The sequence below is a fragment of the Tiliqua scincoides genome, chromosome 5 (assembly GCF_035046505.1).
Source record: "Tiliqua scincoides isolate rTilSci1 chromosome 5, rTilSci1.hap2, whole genome shotgun sequence".
NCBI classification, from domain to species: Eukaryota; Metazoa; Chordata; class Lepidosauria; order Squamata; family Scincidae; genus Tiliqua; species Tiliqua scincoides.
The window spans coordinates 96,151,693-96,179,599 of NC_089825.1; the positions used below are offsets into that span (position 1 = coordinate 96,151,693).

Below are 27,907 nucleotides of genomic sequence, written 5' to 3' on the forward strand. Positions count from 1 at the left end.
AGTGACTGTAATTAATTCTTCTGCTTCCTACATCTCTCCCTCTGAGTTCCAGTGGTCAATAACAGAGTGAAGATGGAATAAATATACCCCTTGCCATCTGGGTATGAGGGACTAAGAGGCCTCCTGCAGACTGACTTCTGTTATTCTACATGTTATATTCTTGGCTTCATCAAGCCTATGAGAAAATGGAGTTACCATTCACGTCAGGCAGTTGTAATCGTGGAGAACCTATGATATTGGGTTCTATGATCTATTCTAATAATCCTGAAGTAGATGCAAATTCAAGACTTGGTATTCAGAGATCTGGTTGGCACTCAAGATGATGGTATTTGTCGTGCTCATTGTGGCTCTGTTGCCACATGCTGTTTGCGATGCCCAGAATGCTAACTGTGAGATATGGCATCCCCGGTTTGCCCATCACAAGACTTATCAGCCAGGAGATCTCATCATTGGAGGCATCGTCTTGCAGAACTTGTTCCTTCCAAATGAAACTACTTTCATCCAAAATCCTCCTCAGCCTCTGCTTGACAGGTTTGAATAGAGATCCCCAAATATATCTCTATCCAGATTAAAATACCAGGCAAGCCAATCACATAGGAAGGTCTGGGCTGAACTCCATCAATAGTAATCTTTATCGCTATAAGTTAAACCAAATTCAATTTTTGCACTCCTATTCCCATTTGCTAGGTGTTTATGAAATAGACTTTTTTATTTTTGCAACCCAGACCCCAGCTCAGCAATATAATTACACTTTGAATATCCTAACGAGAATGTCAGGAGGAGTAGATTGTAGCAGTTGCACAGGGATCTCATGTTTTCTTTGAAAAGAATGGATCAAAGCCTCCCAACAGAGTCTTAATATGCTGGGTTAGTCAACATCAGTGAATTAAATGGAGATTTCAAGAAATGAGATCTTATTTCCTTACACAAAAAGCCACTTAGAATGCATTAAACCATTTCTGCCCAACGTTGCATATATGCAATAGGGATAAAATATGTACACCTGTGGGCCAGGCAAAAATGGGTTAAGGCTGTGAAATATTTCAAGAATTTTTGTGATCTCTTTGGTGTTTTTTCAAAAAAAAATTGTGATTTTTTTGGTGTTGAAAAGGGTTAGTTAACCTTGTTGCCGTTGATTCAGTGTGTAACTGAGCTCTACAAACTGAACTCATCAACATCAAAAAACAAAAAAAGAAAATAATAAGGTTTATTACAAATACAAACCAAACAAATAAAGTTACCTGCTGTTGTACTATGAATGACATCATTAGGAGACAAATGGCATTCAATCCCTCTGTTTCCTAATCATCTCTCTCACTCATGTTTCTCACTCATATTTATGCTAATGTAGAAAAGCTCTGTGTATGTGTGATCATCCAAAACAGACATTTCTAATGTTTTGCTAAGGGGAGGTGATGAACGTCAGAAAAATGGGAGCCCCTTTTACTCATGTGCATTACGCAGTATTGGGACGATGTATATCCTATTCTAAATACATCCCTAGTTTGAGATGGAGATCAGCTGTCACAAATTTTGTAATCTAATACGGCCATTATGCTGAAATGGTTGTTATGGTTTAATAGTTCTACTCCTGTGTAACCCATCCTGATTTACAGATTGCCTTAGAAAACACAGTACATGTTTAATAATAATAAAAATAATAATAGATCCATAATATAGTGGCAATAATTTCAGTAAATGCATAATATGCCTATGACCTCAATTACAAATCTCTTTGTAGTACATTTATTCAGAACTACCAGCAGGTCCTGGCTTTGGAATTTGCTGTAAAGGAGATCAATGAGAATCACCAGTTGTTGCCCAATATTACCCTGGGATTTCACATCTATGACAGTTATGCGGAGGCAAGATGGACCTATCAGGCCGTTTTGCAACTTATTTCCCCAAAGGACAGATTTGTTCCCAACTACAAGTGTAGCACCCAGGGCAATCTAATGGCGGTCACTGAAGAACTGACCTCTGACATCTCCTATCAAGTACCAGAAGTTTTGGGTCACTTCAAGATTTCACAGGTAGGATGTATGTGTGGGTGAACAATAATACACAATTTTCATGAGCATTTTCCTTTGTAATTCTTTGATTGTACTCAATGCCAACTGATAAAATGTAGGACTCTAGTTCAAGGATGAATAATACAATTCCCTCCAGTAATGCTGCAAAAGATCAGGAGAATCTGATGTCATTGGCAAGAAACAAATGTATTACTGAACCATGAAGTTTTTCATAGCTCACGTGAATTTCTAATGTTGTTGTCCAAAATGTTAGTAGCTAAAGATTGCATGTGTGGCCACAATTTATCATGTAAGTCCATCAGTTTCACTGCTGCTACTGCCTGGAATGGCTCTGGTGGCAAGGCGGATGGGTAGCTTCCACAGCATATTGAGGTATTCTGCAAAAATTAGTGCTTTGCCCCCCCCCTTGAGAATGCTATTTCTTGGTCCATATACCATGACATTACATGCTATGATACATAATATGATGGCAAAGGTGGAGAAAAAAGGAACAGAAAAAATGAAGTGCTTGATGGAGGGTCTTAGAAATATAAGAAACTTCGAGGAAGTCGTCAGCTAGTATCTTGAGACTATCAGGCCCCTACTGCCCTAGGATAATCATTATACTATATTCGCATACAATTGAAAATAATTTCAATTTTCAAAATACACCAAAATATATGTATTTCTGCTCCTGTTCTTTCTCTCCTTCTCCAAAAATTCTCAGCTGCTATATTAGGACAATAGGTATACCATGTTAGTACACAGGAATAAAAACTACAATTTTCAAAATATAACTGCTTGGTTCATTACTTCTTTTTAGCTGACCACATCATTCATACACAGTAACCAGCATATATTTCATTTTGAGACATCTTTCTATTTTCATTTAGCTGCTGTACGGTTCTGCTGCAGTTTCAATGGATAAGAATCAAGCAATTTCTGTCTACCGGATGGAACCAAATGGAGTCCATCAGTACAGGGGGATTCTCCAGTTACTTCTGCATTTCAAATGGACATGGATTGGATTCATTGCTGCCGATGAGATGGACCTACAATGGTTCATGGATGTCATGCTCCAGGAATTTTCAAAACATGGCATTTGCTTTGCCATCCTGGATTCACTCAGCAGTTTAGCCAACGACAGTAACATGAAAAAATCCATAATAAAATTGTATGATGAAATAATGACCTACAAAATCAATGTATCGGTCTTCTATGGAGACTTTGATTCTATGCTGTGGTTGAGATGTCTCTTAATTACAGAAGGAAAAGGCACAAATCATAAGCTAAGAGGTAAAGTCTGGATTTTGGCAGCACTGATGGAGTTAAAATATTCTGCCAGCTACAACAATTGGAATATTCAAGACTTCCATGGTTCTTTATCACTTGCAACACACTCCCATGAACTTCAAGGATTCCAAGGTTTTCTTCAAAGCAGAAACCTTTCCATTAATAAAGAAGATGGTTTTCTCAAGGATTTCTGGGAAAACGCATTTCAGTGCACATTCTCCAGTTCTCCTAACAACACCAAAAGGGCTTCCTGTACTGGAGAGGAGAGGCTGGAGAGCCTTCCAGAGTACATCTTTCCAATGAGCACAACAGGCCAAAGCTACACCCTCTACAATGCTGTCTATGCTGTGGCTCATGCTCTCCATGCCATGTATGTGTCCAAATCCAAAAACAGGGCAAAGATGGAGGAAGAGAGAAGGGAGTTTCAGAATCAGCAGCCATGGCAGGTAACCTCTTGGCTGGTTGCATGTCCGTACATTACCTGCAGCAGTGTGAGGGCTAAGGAGCATTTCCATAATTTTGGTAGTAGTGACTGAAACAAGTTAATCTGGTGGAAGTGATATGGTAATGCTCATATCAGTGGCATCTCTCCCATTGTCATTAGACGTAATGGGCAGGAGGTCTGGTCTAGAGGGTAGAGCCTCCGTTTGCCTGAAGATAACATCCGATGGTCACCAGTTCGAGGCCACCGGCACCGTGAATGGTGAGACCTTGAAGCAGCTGACAAGCCTAGCTGAGTTATGCTGAGTTATTCCACCTACTTTTTGGCCGCTGTCAGCCTGTGTGGGAGGAAAATGGAGGCCAGAATGTGATTCCAGATCATTAAAGATCCATCTGAATTGTTGTCGTTCTTGAAAGACAGAACCTTCTTCAATTGTAAAAATCCCTATTGGGATTTAGTATTGCCTGCCTATGTAAACCGCCTTGAATTAAAGTCTGAGGAGAAATCTGATGACCAAGAAAGGTGGTATATAAATACCTGTATTATTATTATTTATTTATTTACTAATGCATGAACGAGCTCTGGTACCAGTTTCTCCTCAGTGGGTAAAATGAGACAGTCTAGTCCAGCCATTTTCAACCACTGCGCCGTGGCACACCAGTGTGCCATGGATGGTCCACAGGTGTGCCTCAGGAGCTTGGGGTCATTTATTAGTATGGCCATTGGGGGATTTGAGCCCCCAACCAGCAGCATGGTGTGCCTTGTCAATTGTCAAAATACTGATGGTGTGTCTTGGCAATTCTAGCATCTTGTCAGTGTGCCATGAGATGAAAAAGTTTGAAAATCACTCGCCTGGTCTGTGTAGAAAGAAAGAAAAACAGGAGCTGAATCCTCCATAAATTCCAGCAGACAACTCCTTGTTAAAATGCAGAACCCAATCTTGTACAGGACTGGGCTGAAAGGTGCAGCCATTTACAACAGTGGAACATGATTTTCAATGCAGTTGCACCAGCAGGGATGGGGGAAGAATAGGGCCATAAATTTCCATTAAGGAGTTTCAAGAAGTATTTTTTGTTATGGGTGAATTTAAACTGCAGTGGGGCAAAGGGAATAAAAAAGGCAATGTCAGTGTCAGAGCAGCCTCACCAGCAGATAAAATTCACAACTGATAGAGAACAAAGTGGATAGGAGGGTGTGGGCTTATGTAGGAAGAAGAAGGCATCAGCACAGCCTCAAATCATGACCCAGCAAGAGCCAGGAAGGAAGGGGGAACTTCCCTTTATAATCCTTCAGTAAGCTATGGACTTCCCTTCATGCCTTAGCTCACCTTGAGAGCTCTTTGTAGCACCAGTTCCCAGTTCTCTCCTCCACCACCCTTCTCCCTTACTTTCCTGATCCTGGGCTTCAGCTTCCAAGTTCAGTTCCCTACTGTACTCTCTCTCCTCTGGTCTGAATCTTCAGCCTCCTTCTCTGACTTTGGTTCTCACCTTGACCTAGACACCCCATGCTGAACCTCAGACATCCAACGTCACTTCCCTTGGCAGCTGGAAGTAGCCGCTAATCAGGTGTATTCTGCATTAAAGAACATTATATCAGTCAGGGTACATTTTCTGTCTCGTTGGGCAGATTCAAGTCCTTGCTGTCCATTTGGTTCTTTTTGTTCTAAAGTTTGTCTTTCCCTTTTTAATTTAGCTCCACCACTTCCTGAAAATGGTGTCACTTAACAATGGTGTTGGCAATTGGATTGCCCTTGACCAGAATGGGAAATTCAATCCTGGATTTGACATTATAAACTGGGTCACATTCCCAAACCAAACGATTGTTAAAGTCAAAGTGGGCAGGCTGGATCCCCAGGCTCCTCCAGATGAAGCCATCTCCATTAATGAGGATGTCATTGTATGGCACAGCTGGTTCAATGAGGTAGGACTCAAACATAAGCAATGTTTTGGGTAGACTTCCTTTATGCAACACGTAAGGTTGTGAGGATTGGCATGAAGTCTCAAGGAATCAGCCTCAGATATTGACTCCTTAAAACAACTCTGGAGATGTTGAAAGGTTACTTGGATTAGTTTCTTGATAAGTACCTCTGCATTCTCTGCTAAAGCATTTTTGTCTGGTCCTAGTTCATACTGGTAACCTTCTTCTTCTCCCTCCATGAAAAAAAAACATTACATTTAGACAATTGCTTTTTATAAGTTTTGATTCGATTTTTGCTTCTTGCGAATTGACTAGCAAATTCACATATTTTTGATTGAGACTTCACCATTTGCGAGCTAGTGTCTGACTACCTGTGGTCCCTGCAGCCTGCTGTTGGTCGGAGGCTGCAAGGACCTTCAGAATTGCATCTGGGACCAGCACGCACCCCTTTAAAACGGCCAATGAAGGCTTCAGAAGCATTCCCAGGCTAGTTTAAAGGGGTCCACGCTGGTCATGGGTTTCATTTTGAAGTTGCCTGAGGTCTCTGGAAGGTCTCCTGGAGGAATCCAGCAGGTACCTTCAAAGAGGTGTCTGCGACCAATGTGGGCTCCTTTAAACTGTAGGACTAGAACCAACGGGTATAAACTGCAAAAGAAGAGATTCTGATTGGACATAAGGAAAAAATTCCTGATGATAGGGCAGTTTGGAAGTGGAACAGATTGCCGAGGGAGTTGGTGGACTATCCCTCACTGGAGAACTTCAAACAGAGGCTCGACAAGCACCTGTTGGTGATGCTCTAGGACAGTGGTTTCCAACCTGGAGTACATGTCCCCCCCAGGTGTACTTGCCAGGGCCTTTAAGGGTACTTGAAAAAGAATTGAATAATGGTGGAAAAAGGCAGGTCTGTATTAGAATGCCTTGCAGGGCTGGCATTAGAATACCTTGAGGGGCTAATATGAGGGGTACAATTTATGGAAATGGACTGCCAAGGGGTATGCAAGTGAAAAAATGTTGGGAACCAATTCTCTAGGACAGGGGTATCCAAACCCTGGCCCAGGGGCCAGATGCAGCCCACGGCCAGCCTCTTGTCCCTTGAAAGCCTCTGGACCACCTGGCCGAACATGATTGAAGCTGTGCACTGGTTGTATCTGGAGGGTGTTCTAAGGGCCAGAGAGGTTGAAAGAATGAGCCCATTCATTCATTCATCTAAGTTACATCTCTAATTTATTTATATAAATTTTATATTTAATTTTTTTTTCTGGCCCTCTACACTGTGCCAGATATTTGATGCAGTCCTCTGGCCAAAATGTTTGGAGACTCCTGCTCTAGGAGGATTTCCTGCTACAGGCAGGGGGTTGAATTAGATTACCTTTTAGGCCCCTTCCAAGTGAAACTAGCCGAGAGAAGCTTCTGACATACCTGCCAGTCATTTAAAGGGGTTCATTCTGTAACCCTTTCACCCCATTAGTGTAACTCCATTAATCCCATAGGATCAATGATTCAATATCTGTGAATTTTGCTACTGCTAGGTTTTCTTGGAACCTAACCTTAGCGCAGTGGTTCCCAGACTTTTTCGACTGGCAGCCCATTTCACCAACTGGGTCATTGGCTTCCCATCAGGACAACAATTCTATACTTTGTATGGAGCTGTAGGTTTTTCCTGTGGAATATTGCTGTTTTCCATGGCTCCCCAAAACAGGGAGCCACGGCTCACAGTTTGGGAACCACTGCCCTAGCAGATAATGAGAACTGACTGTATTTAGTTCCATTTGTTTAAAGGCCCAAACCTGTGGGCCTGCTGCTCCACCAGAACTCGCATTCTGGTGGTGTAGCATGCTTTATGGAGGTTGCAGAGAGAAACTCACCAATCCATGCAGCTGGCTCACTGCCACAACTGGTGAACTGACAAAGTCATGCACCAGTGTCCTCCTGAACACCCCCAGAACCCGGTAAGTCGGCATTGGGGTGGAGGGTGGGATAAATAGGGCAGGGTGGGGTGAAACAGGGAAGATACAGGGGAGGGGAGTATTATGTATCAAGGCAGTATTGTTTGCAAGGATCTTAACTACAGATAAATGATTTGGGGCACAAGCCTATATATGTCTACTCAGAAGTAAGCCCCATTGTTCAATAGGGCTTACTCTCAGGAAAAGGTGGATAGGATTTCAGCCAAATATCTTTGAGCTATTGTTTATCTCCCAACTTTTGGAATGCAGCAAATGTATCTTTTCCTTCATTTAGGCCCAAATCCTCACCCATTTTCCAGCACTGGCATAGCTGTGCCAATGGGACATATGCTGCATCCTGCAGTTGGGTGGCACTCATGGAGGCCTTCTCAAGGTAAGGGAATGTTTGTTCCCTTATTTCAGAGACGCATTGCCCTTATGTTGGTGCTGGAAAGTGGGTTAGGATTGCGCCCTTAATCTCTGAAGCATCTGAGGCTGCAATCCTAACCACACTTTCCTGAGAGTAAGCCCCACTGAACAAAATAGCACTTACTTGTGAGTAGACCTGGTTAGGATTGTGCCCTGAGACTCTTTTCATTGACAGAAGATATATTTGCTAGTGCTTGTGCATAGCTGTGTCATCCTTCATGTAACCCTTATACTTTCTTGTCAGCTGGGGGGTTAGGACATATTTGTCTCAGTGCAATTGCCATTTTTGTTTCTATCTTTTTCGCACATATACCAGATTAAGGGCGCAATCCTAACCCCTTATGTCAGTGCTTTCCAGCGCTGGCATAGCGGTGCCAATGGGACGTGTGCTGCATCCTGCAGTTGGGTTCACTCATGGAGGCCTCCTCTAAGTAAGGGATTGTTTGTACCCTTACCTCAGAGCTGTGTTGCCCTTATGTCAGTGCTGGAAAGAACCAACATAAGGGGTTAGGATTGCACCCTAAATTATGTGCATGCCATGTTTAGAAAACCATGATCATTTTATTGCAAACCAGTGTGCCTGCTCTGCTGCATCTTCAAGGAAAAGCCCTTTTTTTTCTTTTTTTTTCTGAAGTATAACAATCTCCTCTTTCACTGGTGGATTAGGCACAGCCCCTTTCTGTGTGTAATGACAACTGCTATCCTGGATATAGTAAAAGAAGCAAGGAAGGGAAGCCCTTGTGTTGCTATGATTGTGTCCCATGTCCAGAAGGGAAGGTGTCTGACCAGAAAGGTGAGTGTTGAAGTGTATAGAGTTCTTGAAAAAAATTGCCTTTCGTCCCCCTCCCCTGAGGAAAGTCCCAGGACCTGCAATATGGCTTTTCATGTCTGTGCTGACATGGCCCAACACAGAACCAATTCTGTGTTTCAACCCAATACAAATAGGTCTCTGCCTATCCCACCCCCCTCCCGGGCCAGTTCCTGATCCGACCTGGCCCTCCCCCACCTGAGATCACCTCCCCCCTGCCCTGAAAGGTTGCACCACCACCCCAGAGCTCTTACCTTGCTCTGGGTGGCCATCCTGGGTCCAGCGCTGATTGGTGCTGGCCTGGGGCTGGCGCTCCCTACTCTGAGGGTGCCGTAAATGTGCTTTATGTTTATGACACCCATCACCAGCACTAGGGCCAAATAAGATTGGGCCCTTTGACTCTCCCAACTGGTTTTGTACCAACTGGAATTTCAAGAGAGTATTCCAGAATGACCCCACTTAGAGCAACTTGCATTAAAAAAGAAAGCTATTATTACTACAAATTATCTGCTGACATCACAACAATGTGAACTTCTATCCAGCTACTGCACTTGGTTGGCAGTTTCCTGATGGCCACAGGAAAATTCCATGTGTGCTCATGTCAGAACACAGAGAACAGTGTGCAAGAGATGGGGAAAGATGGGGAACTGGAGGCAAACTGCTGCTTTTTGTGGAAATTTCATAGTTTTTGTTAATCCTGAGTATGTAGGGTTACCAGAAACAAAGTGGGACAGAGTGCCTATATCTTTAACCATTGTATAGAGAAGAGGAAATTTGTGCAGGTACAGCTCTACATGGAAGGGTTTAAAGAGCTGCACCTGTCAAAATTCCCTCTTCTATACAATGGCTAAAGGTATCACTCTGTACCTGGTAACACTATGAGTTTGTATGTGGTAACCCTGGTACCAGAGTTTGCCATCATGGGTCTTTCCCCCACTGTAATGCAAACAGGGTTGGGAGTGATGTTTGCTGTGACTTCTTCATGAACTGGGGTGGAGAGCTCCATCCAGAGGCTCCTTGCTGGCATGATTCCCTTTATTTTATCGGAATGATGTGCAGCTGAGAGTTTCTTCACCCCATGAATCAGTAGTTTTAGAGGACAGTTTTTAAAAAATGAAACAAAATTAGGTTGCTTGTAAGAGGGAATACTGGAGGATTCTCAAACCCATTTTGGTCTTCTTGCCTTCCTGCCTCCCTCTTTGTCGTCTTGTGGGAATATTAAGTCTGTAGGAGGAACTTCTATAGATTTCTTGACAATTTAATGACAGTTTAATGGAAGTTTAATTTAATGACAGTTTAATGGAAGTTTAATGACAATTGGAAATGTAAGCGCTGGAACAATTAATCTGAGATTTTGTTATGTTTGATACTGTGGGGGAATCTTTGATTTTGTATGAGCTCAACATTTTGAGCATAAGGTTTCTGATTCTAATTGTGATATCTGGTTTATAATAAAACCCTATTTATTCTTAATGTTCCTGGTGTTCTGATCCTGAATAAGGGAAGGATGGTAAAGATACCTCTTGGGCTATTAGTTAGATTACAAAAGCTGGGGGGGGGGGATAAATTAACTCTGTTTTCTGTCACGCCTACCATTTTTGCCTGAGCACAGGTATGGCAACTGGGTGAGAATTATTTATGGTAGTCACTCCCTTTTCCTTCCCCCCACAAACTTGCTTCCGAAGGGGCAATAGGACGTGGCATGTTTATTAGTTCCACTGCTCTTATTTTTCAGACATGGTTGACTGTTTCACATGCCCCAGTGATCAATATCCAAGTAAGGACCAGAGTTCCTGCATTCCCAAAGTTGTCGTCTTTTTGTCTTACGAAGAACCTCTGGGTATTGCTTTAGCCATTTGTGCTCTTTTATTGTTGTTGGTCACTGCTCTGGTGCTAGGGTTGTTTGTGAAGCACCACAACAGTCCCCTAGTCAAAGTCAACAACCGGAGCCTCACCTATACAATTTTAAGTTCTCTCTTGCTGTGCTTCCTTTATCCTTTGCTAAGTATTGGCCGACCTGAGATGGTGATGTGTATCCTCTGCCAAATTTTCTTTGGCATTGCCTTCACAATGGCTCTTTCTTCTGTGTTGGCCAAAACAGTGACAGTGGTGCTCGCATTCATGGCCACAAGACCAGGGTCTACTCTGAAGAACTGGGTGGGGAAAAGACCGGCCAGCTCCATTATTCTTCTTTGCACTGGTATGCAAACAGGCATTTCTATTGTAGCTTTGGTCTTGTTTCCTTCATTCCCAAAGGCTGACATGCAGTCAAGTTCTGAAGAAATCAGTTTGACATGTTATGTATCACCAACCCTGATTTACTGTGAAATGATTTTCGTTGGCCTTCTAGCCACTGTCTGCTTCATTGTGGCCTTCCTTGCTCAGAAGTTGCCTGATGCTTTTAACGAAGCCAAGTTTATCACTTTCAGTGTGTTTGCATATTCCTGTGCTTGGCTGGCCTTTGTTCCAGGCTACACAAACAGCAAGGGGAAAATCACAGCAGCTGTGGAAAACCTTCCTCTCTTAGTCTCCAGTGCTGCCTTGCTGGTCTTTATGTTCTTCCCCAAATGCTACATTATTTTGTGGAGGCCTCAGCTGAACAGCAGGGAACAAATACGAAAGTGGAAACATTGAAGTCAGAAGATGTGTCCCTCCATGTGGCTGCCTTCTGCTTCTCTGACAACTGCTTGAACCTTTTGCAGTTTTGAGAGCACCCCCGTGTGTTAGGTATTCATGTATTTGAAAGCATTTATATCCTGTCTTTAAAGCCCTGACAGGCCAAGTATAATATATAGATATAGATATAGATTCAAATGGAAAGATATAAAATGCAAGAACAAAAACAGCAGCACAACAGATACAAATCATCAGGGAGCTCACTGAAGGAATGGGTAATAAATTAAAGGCCTGATAAGACAAAAGGCTTTAACATCCCTTTCAAAATACCAGTGGCAATGGGGCCATCCTGATGTCAATGGGAATATACCCACTTGACCATTCCCTGCCATGGAAAAGGTGTTTTTATGACTCACCACCCATTATGTATCTAAAGGTGATATCTGCAACAGGACCATGTGCAGTTACCTGTGGAGAGGGGCGGACACATGGGAAGTGATTGTCCTCCAGGTTATCTAGGTACCATACCTTGATTGTCCTTCCAAGTGATCCATGTCCCATATTTTGAAGGACTTCATAGGTATCACTGGTACTTTGACTTGCCCTTGGAAAAGTACAGACAACTTCTTCAGACGTGTCATACCACATGCCCATTGACACATCTGAAGAAGTTGTCTGTACTTCTTCAGGTTCACTTGTCTGTACTGCAGGTTCACTGCCAAGACAACTGTCACTGCCAAGAAACCTTGGAAGTGAATTCATGGAAGTCAAGGAAAGACTATTGCTATTTTCCTTAGACTGGGAGCATGTGGTTTATTTGGTGCAGTGAGATTGAAGATGAATTTGAGTGTTGCACATGAATGGTGTTGATTCCTTCCAAGTATCTAAACTGCCTACACTCTTCCATCTTAACTGTACCTATTCCATTCCTGAAAACAGCCCTTATAGTAAACTCTGAATGACTACAATGACATCAGTTGAAATGGGGAAAAATTCTAACTTGTTCCAAAATCATTCCAAGTTCACCCAAAATTGAAACTAAATGCTAATAGCATAAGGAAAAGTAGTATGGCATGATAGAATAAAAAAAATAACATTATAAAGCATCAGTAGTTTAACATTCCATAGGTATAAAGCAGTGGTGTTAGGTGGAGGATTAAGAGTGGGAAGCAGGTATCCATGGGAGGGAAACTGTTGAACACCAATGATAGTGCAGGAGAATGTGAATTCCATATTCTCTGAAAGTTTCCCTACCTGTGGCTGTATAGAAATTCCTGAGCAGCTGAAAAAGTTACTGTGCAATCAGGCTTAAGTGGACAAACCTGAGGAGAGGCAGGCAGGGCAGGTAAAATCTCTGAGGCCTGCGTTTCCAGGGGGCCTGGGCCCTGACAAAACAAACTATACAGTACAAAACAAATTTATTACAAAATAAATTTAAGTCTGTCAATCTCAGAGCACAATCCTATCCTGCGCTGAAACAGGCAAGCCAAGAGGCTTGCGCTATATCCAGTGCATGATTGTGGCCAGAAGTGGCTTAGCCAGAGGCAAGGGGAAACTTTTCCCCTTACCCCTGGGTAAGGGCTGCTGGCCACAATGGGTCTCCTCAGACTTGCGCCACCTCTGGAGAGGAGAGCAGAGTGGCTTGAAGCCGTTCCGTTCTCCCTGGGGACAAGGGTTGGGATCCGGCACAATTGTTGGATCCCAGCCCTGCCTCTGGCTCCCTGCCCACCCGCCCCCGGGGCCACCCACCACCTGCCCTCCTCCCGCCCAGTAACGCCTCCCTCCCTCCTCCTTCCCACCTCCCCCACACCTACCTTTTGTCCTTGCGTCGGCTCAACCAAGCTTATGTCAGCCTCCGCAGGCCAGCACTTCATGGAGCACCAGCCCGGCTTTCCCTTGACGAGGTGCAAAAGTGATTTACAGCACGTTTGCAACCCTCCCAGGCTGGCCCAATGGACTTGGGCCAGCATAGGGCGCAGTTAGGATTGCGCCCTCAGTCTCTCCAGGGCTGTGTTTCCACTCCCGCTTTCATTCACTTTCAATACACTTCTATTCACCCAATGCATGGTGGAGACTATAATTTGTTAAGGGTAGCTCCAACAGGTCTCAGATTCCTTGACAAACTACCATCTCCTCAGAATGCACTGGGGGAATAGAAGTGTACTGAAAGTGGATGAAAGCTGGAGTGGAAATGCAGCCCAGGGCTCTTTCTCCATAAGCAACAATGTGTATTAGTTCAATTCAAACATAGGAAAGTGAAACTTACTCCCTCAAACCAGGCACCTACCAGTTCCCAATAGCAGGTCACCCTGTTCAGTTCACAGAATTCCCAGGTCCCAATAGTCAGCTCCAGCTTCTAGAACTCCACTTCTAGTTTTTTGTGTGTCTAGAACGCATGGCCTTGGATCAAATTTACATGTGTTTTGGCATTGTTTGAAAGTGAAATTAACAGTATGGACAGGGTAATGACGTAGCTAGGTCATTTGACACCCAGGGTTCATAAATTTTTGTCACCCCATAGGACATAATTAATTATTAATTAATTATATTAATTATTCATTCATTCACATTTTTATACCGCCCTTCCTCTAAGCAGCTCAGGGTGCTGTACATGGTTCCTCCTCATATTTTGTCTTCACAACAACCCTGTGAGGTAGTCATGACATGAAATGAATAATAATGGCCAGAAAACAAATGCAGTGAGTATTTCCCCATAAGCAATGAATGAAATTCTGCATCAAATGGTATATAATGTGATGGTATTATTCCTAAAAGCCATGATTTCCAGAAATTTGGTCACTAGGTTGTCACCCCCCCCCCCAAAAAAAAAAGGATGTCTCATTGGGCTGTTTTGCGTTAAGGCAGTGGTTCTCAAACTTTTAACACTGGGACTCACTTTTAAAATGACAATCTGTCGGGGAGTGATGTCATGGCTGGAAGTGACATCATCAAGCAAAATAAGATAAATAATTATACATAATTAAATTAAAGAAAAACATATAATTAAATAAGGGGAAGCCAGCTCTGTTTTACCAAGTGAATTTTCTCTGAAACCTACCTTCAATAACACTCCCCGAAAAGAAATATCAGTGAGATTTTCAGCCCTCCCTAGTGTCCAGTTCAGTGTAAATTCTTATATTTCAAGCATAGCACTATCAGGACACACCTGGCTTTGCAAGTCTAAAAACAAATAAAAATTGACCTTACCAGCTGAAGCCACTGCTTTATTCTTTGGGGGAGGGCTGCCTTCTGGAGCATTTGTTGAGCTCCATTTTCATCAGATAGGGACCATGCAGCTAGCCTTGCATTCCCCTTCGCCTGACTTGACCAGCAGCCAAGGCACGCCTGCTTACTTGTGAGTAAATGTGACCATGTGGCTTTCTTTTGCTTTCCATAGGGCACAATACATTTGTCTTCTTGGAGGGAGGGACTTCCTTCTTGGGTGTTTATTGGGGGCTGCTTTAATTGGATAGGAACCATTGTGGTGTTGTTGAATTCCACTCAGCCTGCCCTTTCCAACAGACTAAGGCAAGTCTGCCTACTTGTGAGTAAACGTGCGATATGACTTGGTTTCACTTTCCACAGGGCTCCATGCATTTTTTGGTTTCTGGTTTTTTGGCCATAACTTTTGATGGAAAGGAGATATTTCACCTTGGTTTTTTCCCATTACATTCTGCTGGAGATTGCACATCCAACGGTATATAGCATGATGGGGTTACCCCTACCCTTCATGACATTAGTGATGTTGGGTTATCTGTGCTGTCACCCCCCCCAAGGCTGGTACCTGGGGCAGACCACCCCCCGCCCCTAATTAGCTACGCCACTGGGAAAGGGTGACCACATACAATGGAGGACAGAATACCTGTACCTTTAACCATTGTATAGAAGAGGGAATTTGGGCAGGTACAGTTTTTTAAACCCTTCCATGTTGAGCTGCACCTGCCCAAATTCCCTCTTCTATACAATGGTTAAAGGTACAGGTATTCTGTCCTCCTTTGTATCTGGTCACCCTGAGTATGGAGTACAGATATAAATCTGGAGCACAGAAGGGGTGGGGGGGAAGGCCAGGCAAGTTTATTTCACCTGAGCTTTTTTCCAAAATGATCATATAATGATCTGGTGAAAGCCAGGCCTTGAATGCCCCTGCATTATTAGAAGACAAAAAAGCAAATGAGGAGGACTTTGCTGAGGTAGAAGAAAAGAAATGCAATAGCACATCCTTCTGTCAGAGGGTGGTGGGGATGAGAAAAGGCCCTCTCACAGGGGCCTGTATGGGAGACTACAGTCTTTCAGACAGCCTAAGTAATGGCCAGTATTTCAGTTGTTAGATGACACCATTAAAACTATTAATTTAATAAAAAAAACTAGTTTAAAAATGTAGTAACATTTGCTTCATAGGAAAATTTAGGAAGGATGGCTCCAATCAGGTTTCTTGCCCTGGGTCCAATGCCACCTCTCAGCGGCCCTGTGGATGGGCTGAACCCTGAATGCAGTGGTGCTTCTCCTTTTGCTGACCTTCTCAGTGCTGTGTCAGCTTCTGCTCTTTGCTCTCCCTCAAAGTGCTGGGTTGGCTTCTCATGTAAGAACAAAGGGAGAGAAGCCGGCAGAGTTTGTTGTTGTCAAGACTATGAGAGGGAATCATGTATGGAAATAGAGTCCTCTGCAGAGTTTGTAACAGTTGGCTAATGGCACTGATTACAATAGCTGTGGCACAGTTTACACTTAAACCCTTGCCTAGTATGTTTACTGTAGGGGGGAGCAGGGGCAACGTAAATAAATGCACTTTTAGTGAGCACTGTGCATGAAGGAAGTTCTTTCTGTACTGGGGATGTTCACAGGAATAGGAGTGAATGGATGAAGAAGGTGAATGAATCCTGGCAAATTTCAAAGCTTTGTGGGGCTTACCACAACTTTCTGGTGGTGGGAACAATCGTGTTCTCCAGTTTGTATTTGTGTATTTTATTATTTGATGTCGTGTCTCTATAGTAGTTGCAAGAGAGCTAAAAAGGCCAACAGTCTTTTTGTTGACCACCTACTCCTGGCTGCCTTTTCCCCCCAATGAGAATGAGACCTCAATCCTGTGCATGTCTACTTAGAAGCATGACCCATTATAGTCAATGTTTCTTACTCCCAGATTCAGGTAAGCTTGGATAGGATTGCATCCTGAGTTGGGAAATGAAGCTACAACATGGCAAACAGTTCTCTAACTTTAAAGTAATCAATCCCTGTACTCTTCCACAGAATGTCAAAGCAATGAAAAGGCACTCAGATCAGGCCAAAAAAGCAATTTCCTTTTGCAGAGATTCAGCTATAGTATTTTAAATCATAATCTCAATCAGGTCAATCACATGACCCAAGAGTTTTATTCCCTCAATCTGGGGGGATGACCATCAACAGTAGCCAGAGAAGGAGCCAAGTCATTTAAAAAGAGATTAAACAAAGTGGGAGCGAGCACACAACCTTGCTTCACCCCCTTGTTGGTAGGAAATTCATCAGTACAATTTCCTTCCACTGTATATCTGACTTGGGCAGATGTGTTAGAATATAGGCCACGGGTAAGAGCGAGCAATTTGGGGTCTAGCCCCATACGAGCTAGTTTAGTCCAGAGGAGGTTTCTGTTCACAGTGGTCAATAACAGAGTGAAGATGGAATGAATATACCCCTTGGGTATTAGGGACTAAGAGGCCTCCTGCAGACTGATTCATGTTATTCTACATGTTATATCCTTGGCTTCATCAAGCCTATTAGCAAATGGAGCTACCATTCAAGTCAGCCAGTTGTAATCGTGGAGATTCTATAATTTTGGATTCTATGATCTATTCTAATGGTATTGCAGTAGATGCAAATTCAAGACTCGGTATTCAGTTAGCTGGGTGGCATTCAAGATGGTGATATTTTGTTCATTGTGGCTGTGTTGCCACATGCAGTTTGTGATGCACAGAATGCTAATTGTGGAATATGGCACCCCCAGTTTGTCCATCACAAGTACTATCAAACAGGAGATCTCATCATTGGAGGCATTGTCTTGCAGAACTTGTTCCTTATTGATGAAACTACTTTCAAACAAATTCCTCCTCAGCCTCTACTTGACAGGTTTGAATAAAGATCTCCTGATATGTCTCTATCCAGATTTAATTCTCTGTCAATCCAATCACATAGGAAGGTCTGAGCTGAGCTCCATTAATAGTAATCTCTTTTGCTGGAACTTAAATCAGATTCTAGTTTTGCACACCCATTCCCAACTGCTAGGTGTTTATGAAATAGAACTGTGTACATTTCCAACTCCTATCCCAGCTCAACAGCATAAGTGCACTTTGAAAACATGAATGATTTTGTCAAGGGGAGAGTAGAATGGGGGAGCTGCACAGGGATTTCATGTTTTCTTTGAAAAGAACAGGTCAAAGCTCCCAAAAGAGAGTGAATATTCTGAGTTACCCAGCACCAATGAATCGAATGGAGACTTCAAGAAATGAGCTCCTTTTTTCTACACAAAAAGTCACTTAGAATACATGTGAATTTTTTTGAAGTATTTTCTTTATTAATTTGGAGTTGTATAGTGAGAACACACCTTGTCCCCTTCAATTGTAATGTGTAACTGGGTTCTACAGACTGAAATATTCCTCCACCATCACAAAACAAGAACGAAAACAGAATGATGTATTCCAAAACCGAACAAATAATTTTAAAAATAAAAATCACCTACTCTTATACCATGAATGTCATCTTTAGGAGTTCAGTGGCATTCCATTCCTCTGTTTCTCCACCATCTTTCTTGTTCATGTTTCCTTATTATGTTAATGTAGAATAAGCCCCTCTCTCTCTCTCTCTCTCTCTCTCTCTCTCTCTCTCTGTGTGTGTGTGTGTATGTGTGTGTGTGTGTGTGTGTGTGTGTGAATGAATTTCAGGAAAATGGGAATCCTTTTTATTCATGTAAATTTCTCTGTACTTGGGCTATGCATACTCTATTCTAAATATATCTCTATCAGACTTGTTTATGAGCTAGGGATGGAGAGTTCTACCTAGTGGCTAACTGCTAACACTATTCCCTTTATTTTGGGGGGATGAGGTGCAGCTGAGTGTTTGGTCCACCCATGAATCAGCATTTTTAAAGGAAGTATTTTTTTTGGGGGGGGGGGAGGGGGTAACTTGGGTGGCTTATAAGAGCAAATGTTGGAGGATTCTCTAAAAATTTTGTGCTGCTTGCCTTCCTGCCTCCATCTTTACTCTTCTTGTGGGAATACTGACAAGTCTGTAGAAAGTACTTTTATAAATTCCTTGCTTGATGATTAATGGTTCACATACTCTGCAGGTTAATATGGTTTAGTGTCAACCCATCCTGATTTACAGATTGCCTTGGAAATCATAGTTCATTAATATGCCTTAATAATAAAAATAACAATAGTTGTATTTGATTCATAATATAGTTGTGATGATGTCAGAGAGTGCAGAATATGCCTATGACCTCAAATGCAAATCTCTTTGTAGTACATTTATTCAGAACTACCAGCAGGTCCTGGCTTTGGAATTTGCTGTAAAGGAGATCGATGAGAATCACCAGTTGTTGCCCAATATTACCCTGGGATTTCACATCTATGACAGTTATGCAGAGGCAAGATGGACCTATCTTGCCACATTGCACCTCATTTCCCCAAAGGACAGATTTGTTCCCAACTACAAGTGTGACATCCAGGGCAATCTAATGGCCGTCACTGAAGAACTGACCTCTGACATCTCCCATCAAGTACCAGAAGTTTTGGGCCATTACAAGATTCCACAGGTAGGATGCAGGGCGAACAATAATTTACAGTTTTCATGAGCATTTTCCTTTGTGGTTATTTGATTATACCCAATGCCAGTTGGTAGGGATGGGAAAATCCAGTGGTGCTTGACTTAAGTCAAATCTTGAGTCTCTGCCCCCTGCGACTCAACTTGAAAACGAGTCTTAACGGGGGCACTTTCTGAGTTGCTAAGTCACCCTTTAGTGACTTTAAAGGAGTTGAGTTGCCCCTTTTAAAAATTCAGCTGTGGAAAATACAGGGCTGCTGGTTTTGGTGTGTCAGAGTACTCCCCTGCTGCCCCGTCTCACCTGTACAGAGGCTGGGAGGGGGTCGGAGGATTGTGTGAGAGCAGGGACAGAAGTCGCAAGAAGGAGGAGGGTCATGCGCAGCAGCTGTGAGGCTTACCAGGACAACCCGATCCTTTGCAGCCCTACTCATAAGTAGTCCCACTGTAGCTGGTCATTCAATAAAGGTTCCTCCTCCCCACCAGCCATGCGGTGCAAAGCATGATAGCTATGAACACCGTCCCCACTTCCCTGCCTCCTCTCCCTCCTTGGGCTTCTCAAGCCAATTGTAAGGCAAGAACGTCCTTGGCTCCTCCTCCTGCCCACCCTCAGTCAATGAAAATATCAGAATGCCCATCCTTTGTCCAATGATCATCCATTCCTTCCTTCCCATCAGAACCTGGGGGGGGGAAGAGACCAGTCCCGCCTCCCCCATTCTTGCAAGAGGGAAACATTAACATTTTCCCGACTCCTGGCTGGAACTTTCCTGCTGCTCACCCAGTTGGAATTATGGCTCCACAAGGTTTTTCCACCTGCAAAAACTGTAAGCAAGCACCCACAGATACAGGCAGACTCGAGTCAGCATGTATGGGGGACGAGTACTGAGTCAGGGGGGCCCTGACTTGTCTTTTTCAAAGTCTTCCATGTGCAACTCACGAGTCGCAGAGTCACCCAAAATCACGCATTTTCGTGACTCGAGTCCAAGTCACTGACTCGAGTTCACAACCCAGCCAATTGGCACAGTCTATGACACCAGTTCAGGAATGAGCAACATAATTCCCACCAGTAAAAGTGCAAAAGGTCGAGAGAATGAGACAGAATCTGATGTCACTGACAAGAAGCCAATGTTACACAGCTCCATCAACTTGCTTTTATTCATTATGTAGATCCATCCCTTTCATTCCTCCCAAATATAGTTTAGGAGCAAGAGTTGCAATGAGCAGCTTTTCCCCCTTCAGCAAAGCATTTACTCTCCCCTGCCATTGTGTCAGAACCATTCCATCACCAGATGAGGACTCATAGATTACTAACTGCAGAACAAAGCTTCTCCATTCCTTCAGAGGTAATTGTCTATTCAAAGCTGACTCCGTGGTTATGAATATTTCAACAGCAACAGGAAAAAGTAATGCTTTTTACTAATGCTGTAACTACTAGATCCTTAATTTTGGTGCACCAAGAGCGAAAAGGTTATTGTCCATATAGTATGAGATGATATGCTTAGATATATAACAAGATGACAATGGTGGAGAAAGACGAAACTCTTAAATACAGTAACTCTGAAACATAGTAGACTCTCAAAATAGTTGTCAGCCTATATCTTGAAAGAATCAGGCCCCTACAATCTTAGAACTATCATTATAGTATGTTACAAGGACAATAATTAAAATTTTCAAAATACAGTTGTGCTCTCTCTCTCTTCTCTCTCTCTCTCTCTGCCTCTTTCATTTATAGAAACCAACATATGTCATTTTGAAACCTCTTTCTGTTTATGTCCTCCATCAATATTTAGCTGCTGTATGGTTCTACCGCAGTTACAATGAATAAGAATCAAGGGCTTTCGGTATACCGGGCAGAACCAAATGGAGTTCATCAGTACAGGGGGATCCTCCAACTACTTCTGCATTTCAAATGGACATGGGTTGGATTTATTGCTGCTGATGGGAAGAATCTACAATGGTTCGTGGACGTCATGCTCCAGGAATTTTCAAAACATGGTATCTCTTTTGCCATCCTGGAATCACTCAGCAGTTTAGTAATGACAGAAACATGGAAAAATCTGTAATGAAATTTTATGATAAAATCATGAAACACAAAACCAATGTATCGGTCATCTATGAAGACATTCGTTCCATACTATGGTTGAGATGGCTATTAAATATGGAAAGAAAACTCACAAATGGCAGACCAAGAGGTAAAACCTGGATTCTGACAGCACAGATGGAGGTAAAATATTTTGCCAGCTACCATAATTGGAATATTCAAGATCTTCATGGTTTTTTATCCTTTGCATCTCACTCCCATGAACTTCAAGGATTCCAAGGTTTTCTTCAAAGCAGAAACCTTTCCATTAACAAAGAAGATGGTTTTCTCAAGGATTTCTCAGAAAATGCATTTCAGTGCACATTCTCTGTCTCTTCCAGGCCACACTGAAAGGGCTGCCTGCACTGGAGAGGAGAGGCTGGAGAGCCTTCCAGAGTATATCTTCCCAGTGAGCATAACAGGCCAAAGTTCATCTACAACACTGTCTATGCTGTGGCTCATGCTCTCCATGCCATGTTTGTGTCCAAATCCAAAAACAGGGCAAAGATGGAGGTACAGAGAAGGAAGTTTCAGCAGCCATGGCAGGTAATAACTTAATCATCTAAACTGGTGGCATGTCCATGCATTACCTGCAGCAGTGTGAGGGCTAATGAGTTTACCCATAAGATAACAACAGGTAGATTTGATGGAATCTCATTAATGTCCATTTGGCTCTTTTTGTTCAAAAGTTTTTCTTTCCCTTTTTTAATGTAGCTTCACCACTTCCTGAAAATACTGTCATTTCACAATAGTGCTGGCGACCGGATTTCCTTTGACCAAAGTGGGGAATTAATTGCTGGATTTGACATTCTAAATTGCGTTACATTCCCAAACCAAACTCTCATTAAAGTCAAAGTGGGCAGGCTGGATTCCCAGGCTCCTCCAGATAAAGCCATCACCATTAATGATGATGGTATTGTATGGCACAGTTGGTTCAATCAGGTAGGACTTAAATGTTGGCAACGGTTTGGAGAGAATTCCCATTTGCAACATGTATGATTGCAAAACCTTGAGGATTAATCTAAAGTATCTAGGAATCAATTTTAAATATTAAGTGACTCCCGAGTGCAACTCTGGAGATTTTGAAGATACTTGGATTAGTTTCTTTATAAGCAGCTCTGCATTCTTTGCTGAAGCATCATTTTCTGTGTCTATTTCATATTGGTAACCCTTCCACTTCATGAAAAATGTTACTGTTGGCAATTGCTTTATATCTAGATGATTATTTTGTTCTCTTTGTTTAATGGTCTAATCCTGGGGGCCTACTGTTGCACCAGAATTTTTATTCCAGCGGCACAGCATGCTTTTTGGAGGTTGCAAAGAGCAACCACCAATCCATGCAGCTGGCTCACTGATGGTCATGCATCAGTGTCCTCCTGAACAGCCCTAGCATGTACTTTGGTGTGGTGTTGGAAGGTAGGATGAACAGGGCAGGGAAAGGGTGGGGCCTGGCAGATTCTGAAGAGGGAATAGGTATGTATCATAGCTGGGAAAGGAGCGGTATCAGTGGAACCAGTGCTGTCAATATCCTATCCCCCCTCCCAGTCTTGATTCATCTTCCCAAGTCCACTCAGATTGCTGGTGCAGTAGACCCATTGTGGCCACAGAGGCTTACCTGCAAACAAAGGAACACCTGTCCTTTTACCTGAAGAAGACCTTTGGGACTCCCCCTCCCAGGTTGCAGCATACACTCTGGTGACATGGCTGCATTTGACCAGCAGCTTTGGATGAGATTGGACTGTCAGCTTCTTATGCCTCACAGTATGGTTTGCAAGTATATTTGCTTCTGATGAGTAACAAATGTCCTTGAGCTACTATTCCATAGATTTGTTTTTTGGAAGGTTAACATTCTCCTCTTTCATTGGTGGAGCAGGCACGGCCCCTTTCTTTGTGCAACGACAACTGCCATCCTGGATATAGCAAAAGAAAGAAGGAAGGAGAGCCCTTCTGTTGCTATGATTGTGTCCCATGTCTTGAAGGGAAGGTAGCTGACCAGAAAGGTGAGTGTTGTAGTGTGCCAAGTTATTGAAAAGATTGGCTGTAATGGGAATGTAATGGGAATGAACAGATTATGATTATTAATATAACCCATCTTCATTTTAGGAATTTTTTTTTATTGTGTAGGTTTTGTGGGTGAGATGGCCCAAGTCTTTCCTTGGCCGGCAAGCAGTGTGCAGAGGTGCCAGCGCTGGCTCGACTGCATGCTCTGGGCCAGACAGGGATGCTGAAGGGACTGAAAAATAAGTAAAAGGCATGTCTGTTTTCTTCCTTGGCCAACCAATCGTCCCCAGCTGGTCTCCTTGGATCTGGGACCAGCTCTTTGGCAGATGCATGTCCAAGTGGACCCAAGGGGATGTGTCAAGGATGGGCAAGGGGCATGGCTTTGTATAGTATGCATAGTAATTCATCTTAGGGCACAATCCTAACCAGGTCTACTCAGAAGTAAGTCCTATTTTGTTCAATGGGGCTTACTCTCAGGTAAGTGTGGTTAGGATTGCAGCCTTAATTTACAAAGCCCTAATGTTTAGAACTAAGTTCTTCAAGGGACACAACACTGCTGATAAATAACAAAGCCCTGTTTCTAGTTCCATCATTTATCTGCCTAGCTGCCTATTGATCCGTGGACTACCTTTCTATTGCATATAACTGTTTCAATTGTTGCTCTCTGTTTTCTTGAGTCCTTCATGGAAAAAGCTGCTCCTCCCCTTCCTGTGCTGCCTGTGGATTCTTTGCAGAGATGGGCAAATCTAGCGCGACTTGACTCAAGGCGAGTCACAAGTCTCTGCCCCCTTTAACTCAACTTGAAAATGAGTCCTAACGGGTGTACTTTCTGAGTCTCCCAGAGCGTTTTGGAGACTTGAAAAGAAATGAGGTCTTTCAGGCGACACAGAAACGGAGCAACATTCGAGTACACAAGAAGCACCCCCAGGCCATGTTTGGGTGACTCGAGTTGTCAAAATCCATGGCACTTTCTGAGTCAGTAGCTCCAGACTCAAGTGTTTGCCTGAGTCTTTGACATGTGTGACTCGAGTCCACCTGAGTCAGTGAAAAGTAACTCTGACTCAAGTCACAACTTGACTTCCCATCCCTGATTCTTTGCCCTTTCCTCACTGTTGCACAAAGCAGGAAAAAGTTATCTGCACCCAGCTGGGTTCTTTGAGGGAACAGGAGGGGATTAGCAGACATTAATGCAGCCTGCCTTTGTCCTTGTCAGAGTTGCTCATGTCCTCTGTGTAAAGAGGGCACCAGCCATCTCTGACAAAAAGTCCCATAAAGCGGACATTAGAGCAAATAAAACATTGTATATATTAGATCCAGCCAAGCTTCTGATGGCAATGGAATAGACAAGACATGATAGCAGGGGATCTATCAGAATAATGTGAAATTCTCTCCAGCTACTGCACAGAGTTGCCAATTTCTGAGGGCAAGGGGCACAGGAAAATTCTAAATATGCTCATGTCAGAACATAGAGAACATTGTGCAAGACATGGGGACAGAGGGGGAAACCAGAGACCAACTACGGTTTTCTGTGGAAATGTCTTAGGGTTCAATCCTATCAAAATTCTCAGCGCTAATGCAGCCATATCAAAGGGGGGGGGTTCACCGCTTCCAGCAGTGCACATGGAAGATTCACAGAAGATTCCTCAAGGTAAGGGAGTGGTTGTTCCCTTACCTCAGGGCTGCATTGTGACTGCATCGGCATTGGAAAATTGGATAGGATTGGGTTCTCAAGCTTTTTAAAGCCCAAGTGTCTCATCAAGGGTCATACCATTCCCAGAGGGGGGGCACAGCCATAAATTTTGCAGGGGCCTCAGTGCACTGTGTAAGTTCCCCCTTCCCAATAGAACCATTCTGGATGGCAAGAGCAATGTGGAGGTGTCTCTTCTGCTTTGCTCTTGCTACCCAGAATGGCTCAGATGGTGAGCAGGAGGGGCAGCTTGCATGGCACATTGAGGGGCAAAACCTAGCGCTGTGCCTCCCTCCCCCCCAGGAACACTACAGGTCAAGGGTGTGAATGACTTCACCATTGATGCCTCAGCACAGTTATGGTATCTGGAAGACAATTATTATGTTAGTCATTCCCCTCCCCACAAAACATGTCTCCAAAGGGGCAATAAAATGTTTATTAGTTTCACATTTATTACATTAGTTGCACACTTGTTTATTAGTTACATGACTCTTTCTTTTCAGACATGGCTGACTGTTTCACATGCCCCAATGATCATTACCCAAGCAAGAAACAGACTTCCTGCATCCCCAAGGTTGTCGTCTTCTTGTCTTATGAAGAACCTCTGGGTATCACTTTAGACATTTGTGCTCTTTATTGTTGTTGGTCATGGCTCTGGTGCTAGGGTTGTTTGTGAAACACCACAACAGTCCCCTAGACAAAGTCAACAACCGGAGCCTCACCTATACACTTTTAGTTTCTCTCTTGCTGTGCTTCCTTTGTCCATTTATAAATATTGACCAGAAAAGGTAAAATGTGTCCTCCACCAAACTGTGTTTGGCATCATCTTCTCAATTGCTGTTTCTTCTGTGTTGACCAAAACAGTGACAGTGGTCCTAGCGTTCACAGCCACAAGGCCAGCGTCCACTCTGAAGAAGTGGGTGGGGGAAAAATTGGCCCACTTCATTATTCTTCCTTGCTCCGTTATTCAAACAGGCCTTTCTATTATAAGTTTAGTCATCTTTACCCCTCTTCCAGATGCGGACATGCATTCAAGTCCTGGAGAAATCATTTTGCAATGCAGTCTATCACCAACCATCATTTACAGTGAACTAATCTTCTTTGGCCTTCTAGCCATTGTCAGCATCAGTGTTTCTTTCCTTGCTCAGAAGTTGCCAGATGCTTTTAAGGAAGCCAAGTTTGTCACTTTCAGTATGTTCTCGTATTCTTGTGCTTGGCCGGCTTATGCTCTGACCTACATGAGTCCCAGGGGAAAAACCAAAGTAGCTGTGGAGATCTTCAGTATCTTAGCCTCCAGCGCTGCAGTGCTGTTCTTCATGTTCTTCCCCAAATGCTACATTATTTTGTGGAGGCCTCAGCTGAACAGCAGGGAGCAATTAAGAAAGTTGAAACGTTGAAGAAGGAAGATGTGCCCTTCTCAGTGCCTGCCTTCTGCTACTCCTTCGACAATCACTCAAACCTTTTGCAGTTTTAAATTCACCCCCATGTTTTATGTATCTATTTATTTGAAATCATTTATATTCTGCCTTTCCAAGTTCTTACAGACCATTTTGTGTAGTTTATAAAAACAAACAATAAAACATATGAAAAAAGGTGAAATCGAGAATGATAAAAACACATGATGGTATAATCGCTGTCAAGCAATGTCAAAGGGAAAGATACAAAATGTGAGAAGCAAAACTGAGACAAAACACCAGGGAGCCAATGTAGATAACAATCCATTAAAGCAGGAGTCTCTAAACCTTTCCACATTAGATTCGCATCAAAAATCTGACATGGTGTTGAGGGTTGGAAAATAAATAAATAATAAACACATGGAGAAACAATGTGCTGAGAGTTTGAATGAATACAGTAAGTGGGTGGGGGTGGAAAAAGGCAGGGAACAGAGGGCAAAATTGACTTGCCCAAAAAGAGGGAGAAATGGATTTTGGAAAAGGATTGAAAAAGCATGGGTATGTACCTCATTCAGCCACTAGAGGCGCTGAATATAATGCAATAGAAAGGAATGGAATTATTGCATTACATTGCATTCCATTCAGCACCTCTAGTGACTGAATGAGGTATATACCCATTTGGAGAGACTAAGAAGTGGTGCTCTTTTGTTCTATTTTTAGCTCTGAGATGGTGGGGAACCATGCGGGCTGGAATAAAATTCTCTGGAGGGCCAAATGTAGCCCTTGGGCCAGGGTTTTGGGTGTTTGCATTAAAAGTTTGATAAAGGGTCCAATCCTATCTGACCTTCCAGAGCTGACGCAGTGATGCTAATGAAACATTTGCTGCTTCCTGCCATGTGGGGGGACAGTCACAAAGGCCTCCTCGAGCTAAGGGAAGATTTGTTCCCTTACCTTGCGGCCGCGTTGTGGCTTCATCGACACTGGAAAGTTGGATAGAACTGAACCCAAAAAGGATTTAACACTCCATCAAAATGCCATCCTGATCTCACTGGGAGTCCATTCCCTTGGTCATTCCCCTCTATGAGAAAGGTCTTTTTATGAGTCACCACCCATTGAGCATCTAAAAGGTGATGATGTCTATGACAGGGCCATTTGCTGCAGATATGGGCAGACATATAGAAAGAGATTTTCCTTCAGGTTATCTAGGTCCCATGCCTTGAAGGACTTCATAAGTACCACCAGAACTTTGACTTGGACGTATACAAGCAACCACTTTAGATGTATCAAGGGACATGTGACTCCTGGCACCAGTGAACAGTTTTGTAGCTGCCTTATCTACAAATGGTCTTCCAAGCAGCTCAAAGAAGCATTTGTTTGGTGAAGCTATCCAACCTGGATGACACTATAACAGTGGTTCCCAAATGTCTTAGCACTGGGACCCACTTTTTAAAAGTACACTCTATCAGGACCCAGCTAGCTTTACAAAATGGGGAGGGACGC

At 43.1% G+C, this 27,907-nt stretch overlaps 1 protein-coding gene across 1 annotated transcript; it reads left to right on the forward strand.

The window, feature by feature from the left end:
- Positions 1 to 319: 319 nt before the first annotated feature.
- LOC136652437 (vomeronasal type-2 receptor 26-like) lies at positions 320 to 26,410 on the forward strand. The gene is made up of 10 exons (XM_066629377.1): positions 320 to 531; positions 1,742 to 2,033; positions 2,906 to 3,751; positions 5,440 to 5,667; positions 17,435 to 17,556; positions 18,949 to 19,240; positions 22,040 to 22,267; positions 23,199 to 23,325; positions 25,517 to 25,621; positions 26,031 to 26,410. Exons 1-10 carry the CDS (start codon positions 320 to 322, stop codon positions 26,408 to 26,410), a joined length of 2,832 nt encoding a protein of 943 aa, XP_066485474.1.
- The last annotated feature ends 1,497 nt before the right edge of the window (positions 26,411 to 27,907 follow it).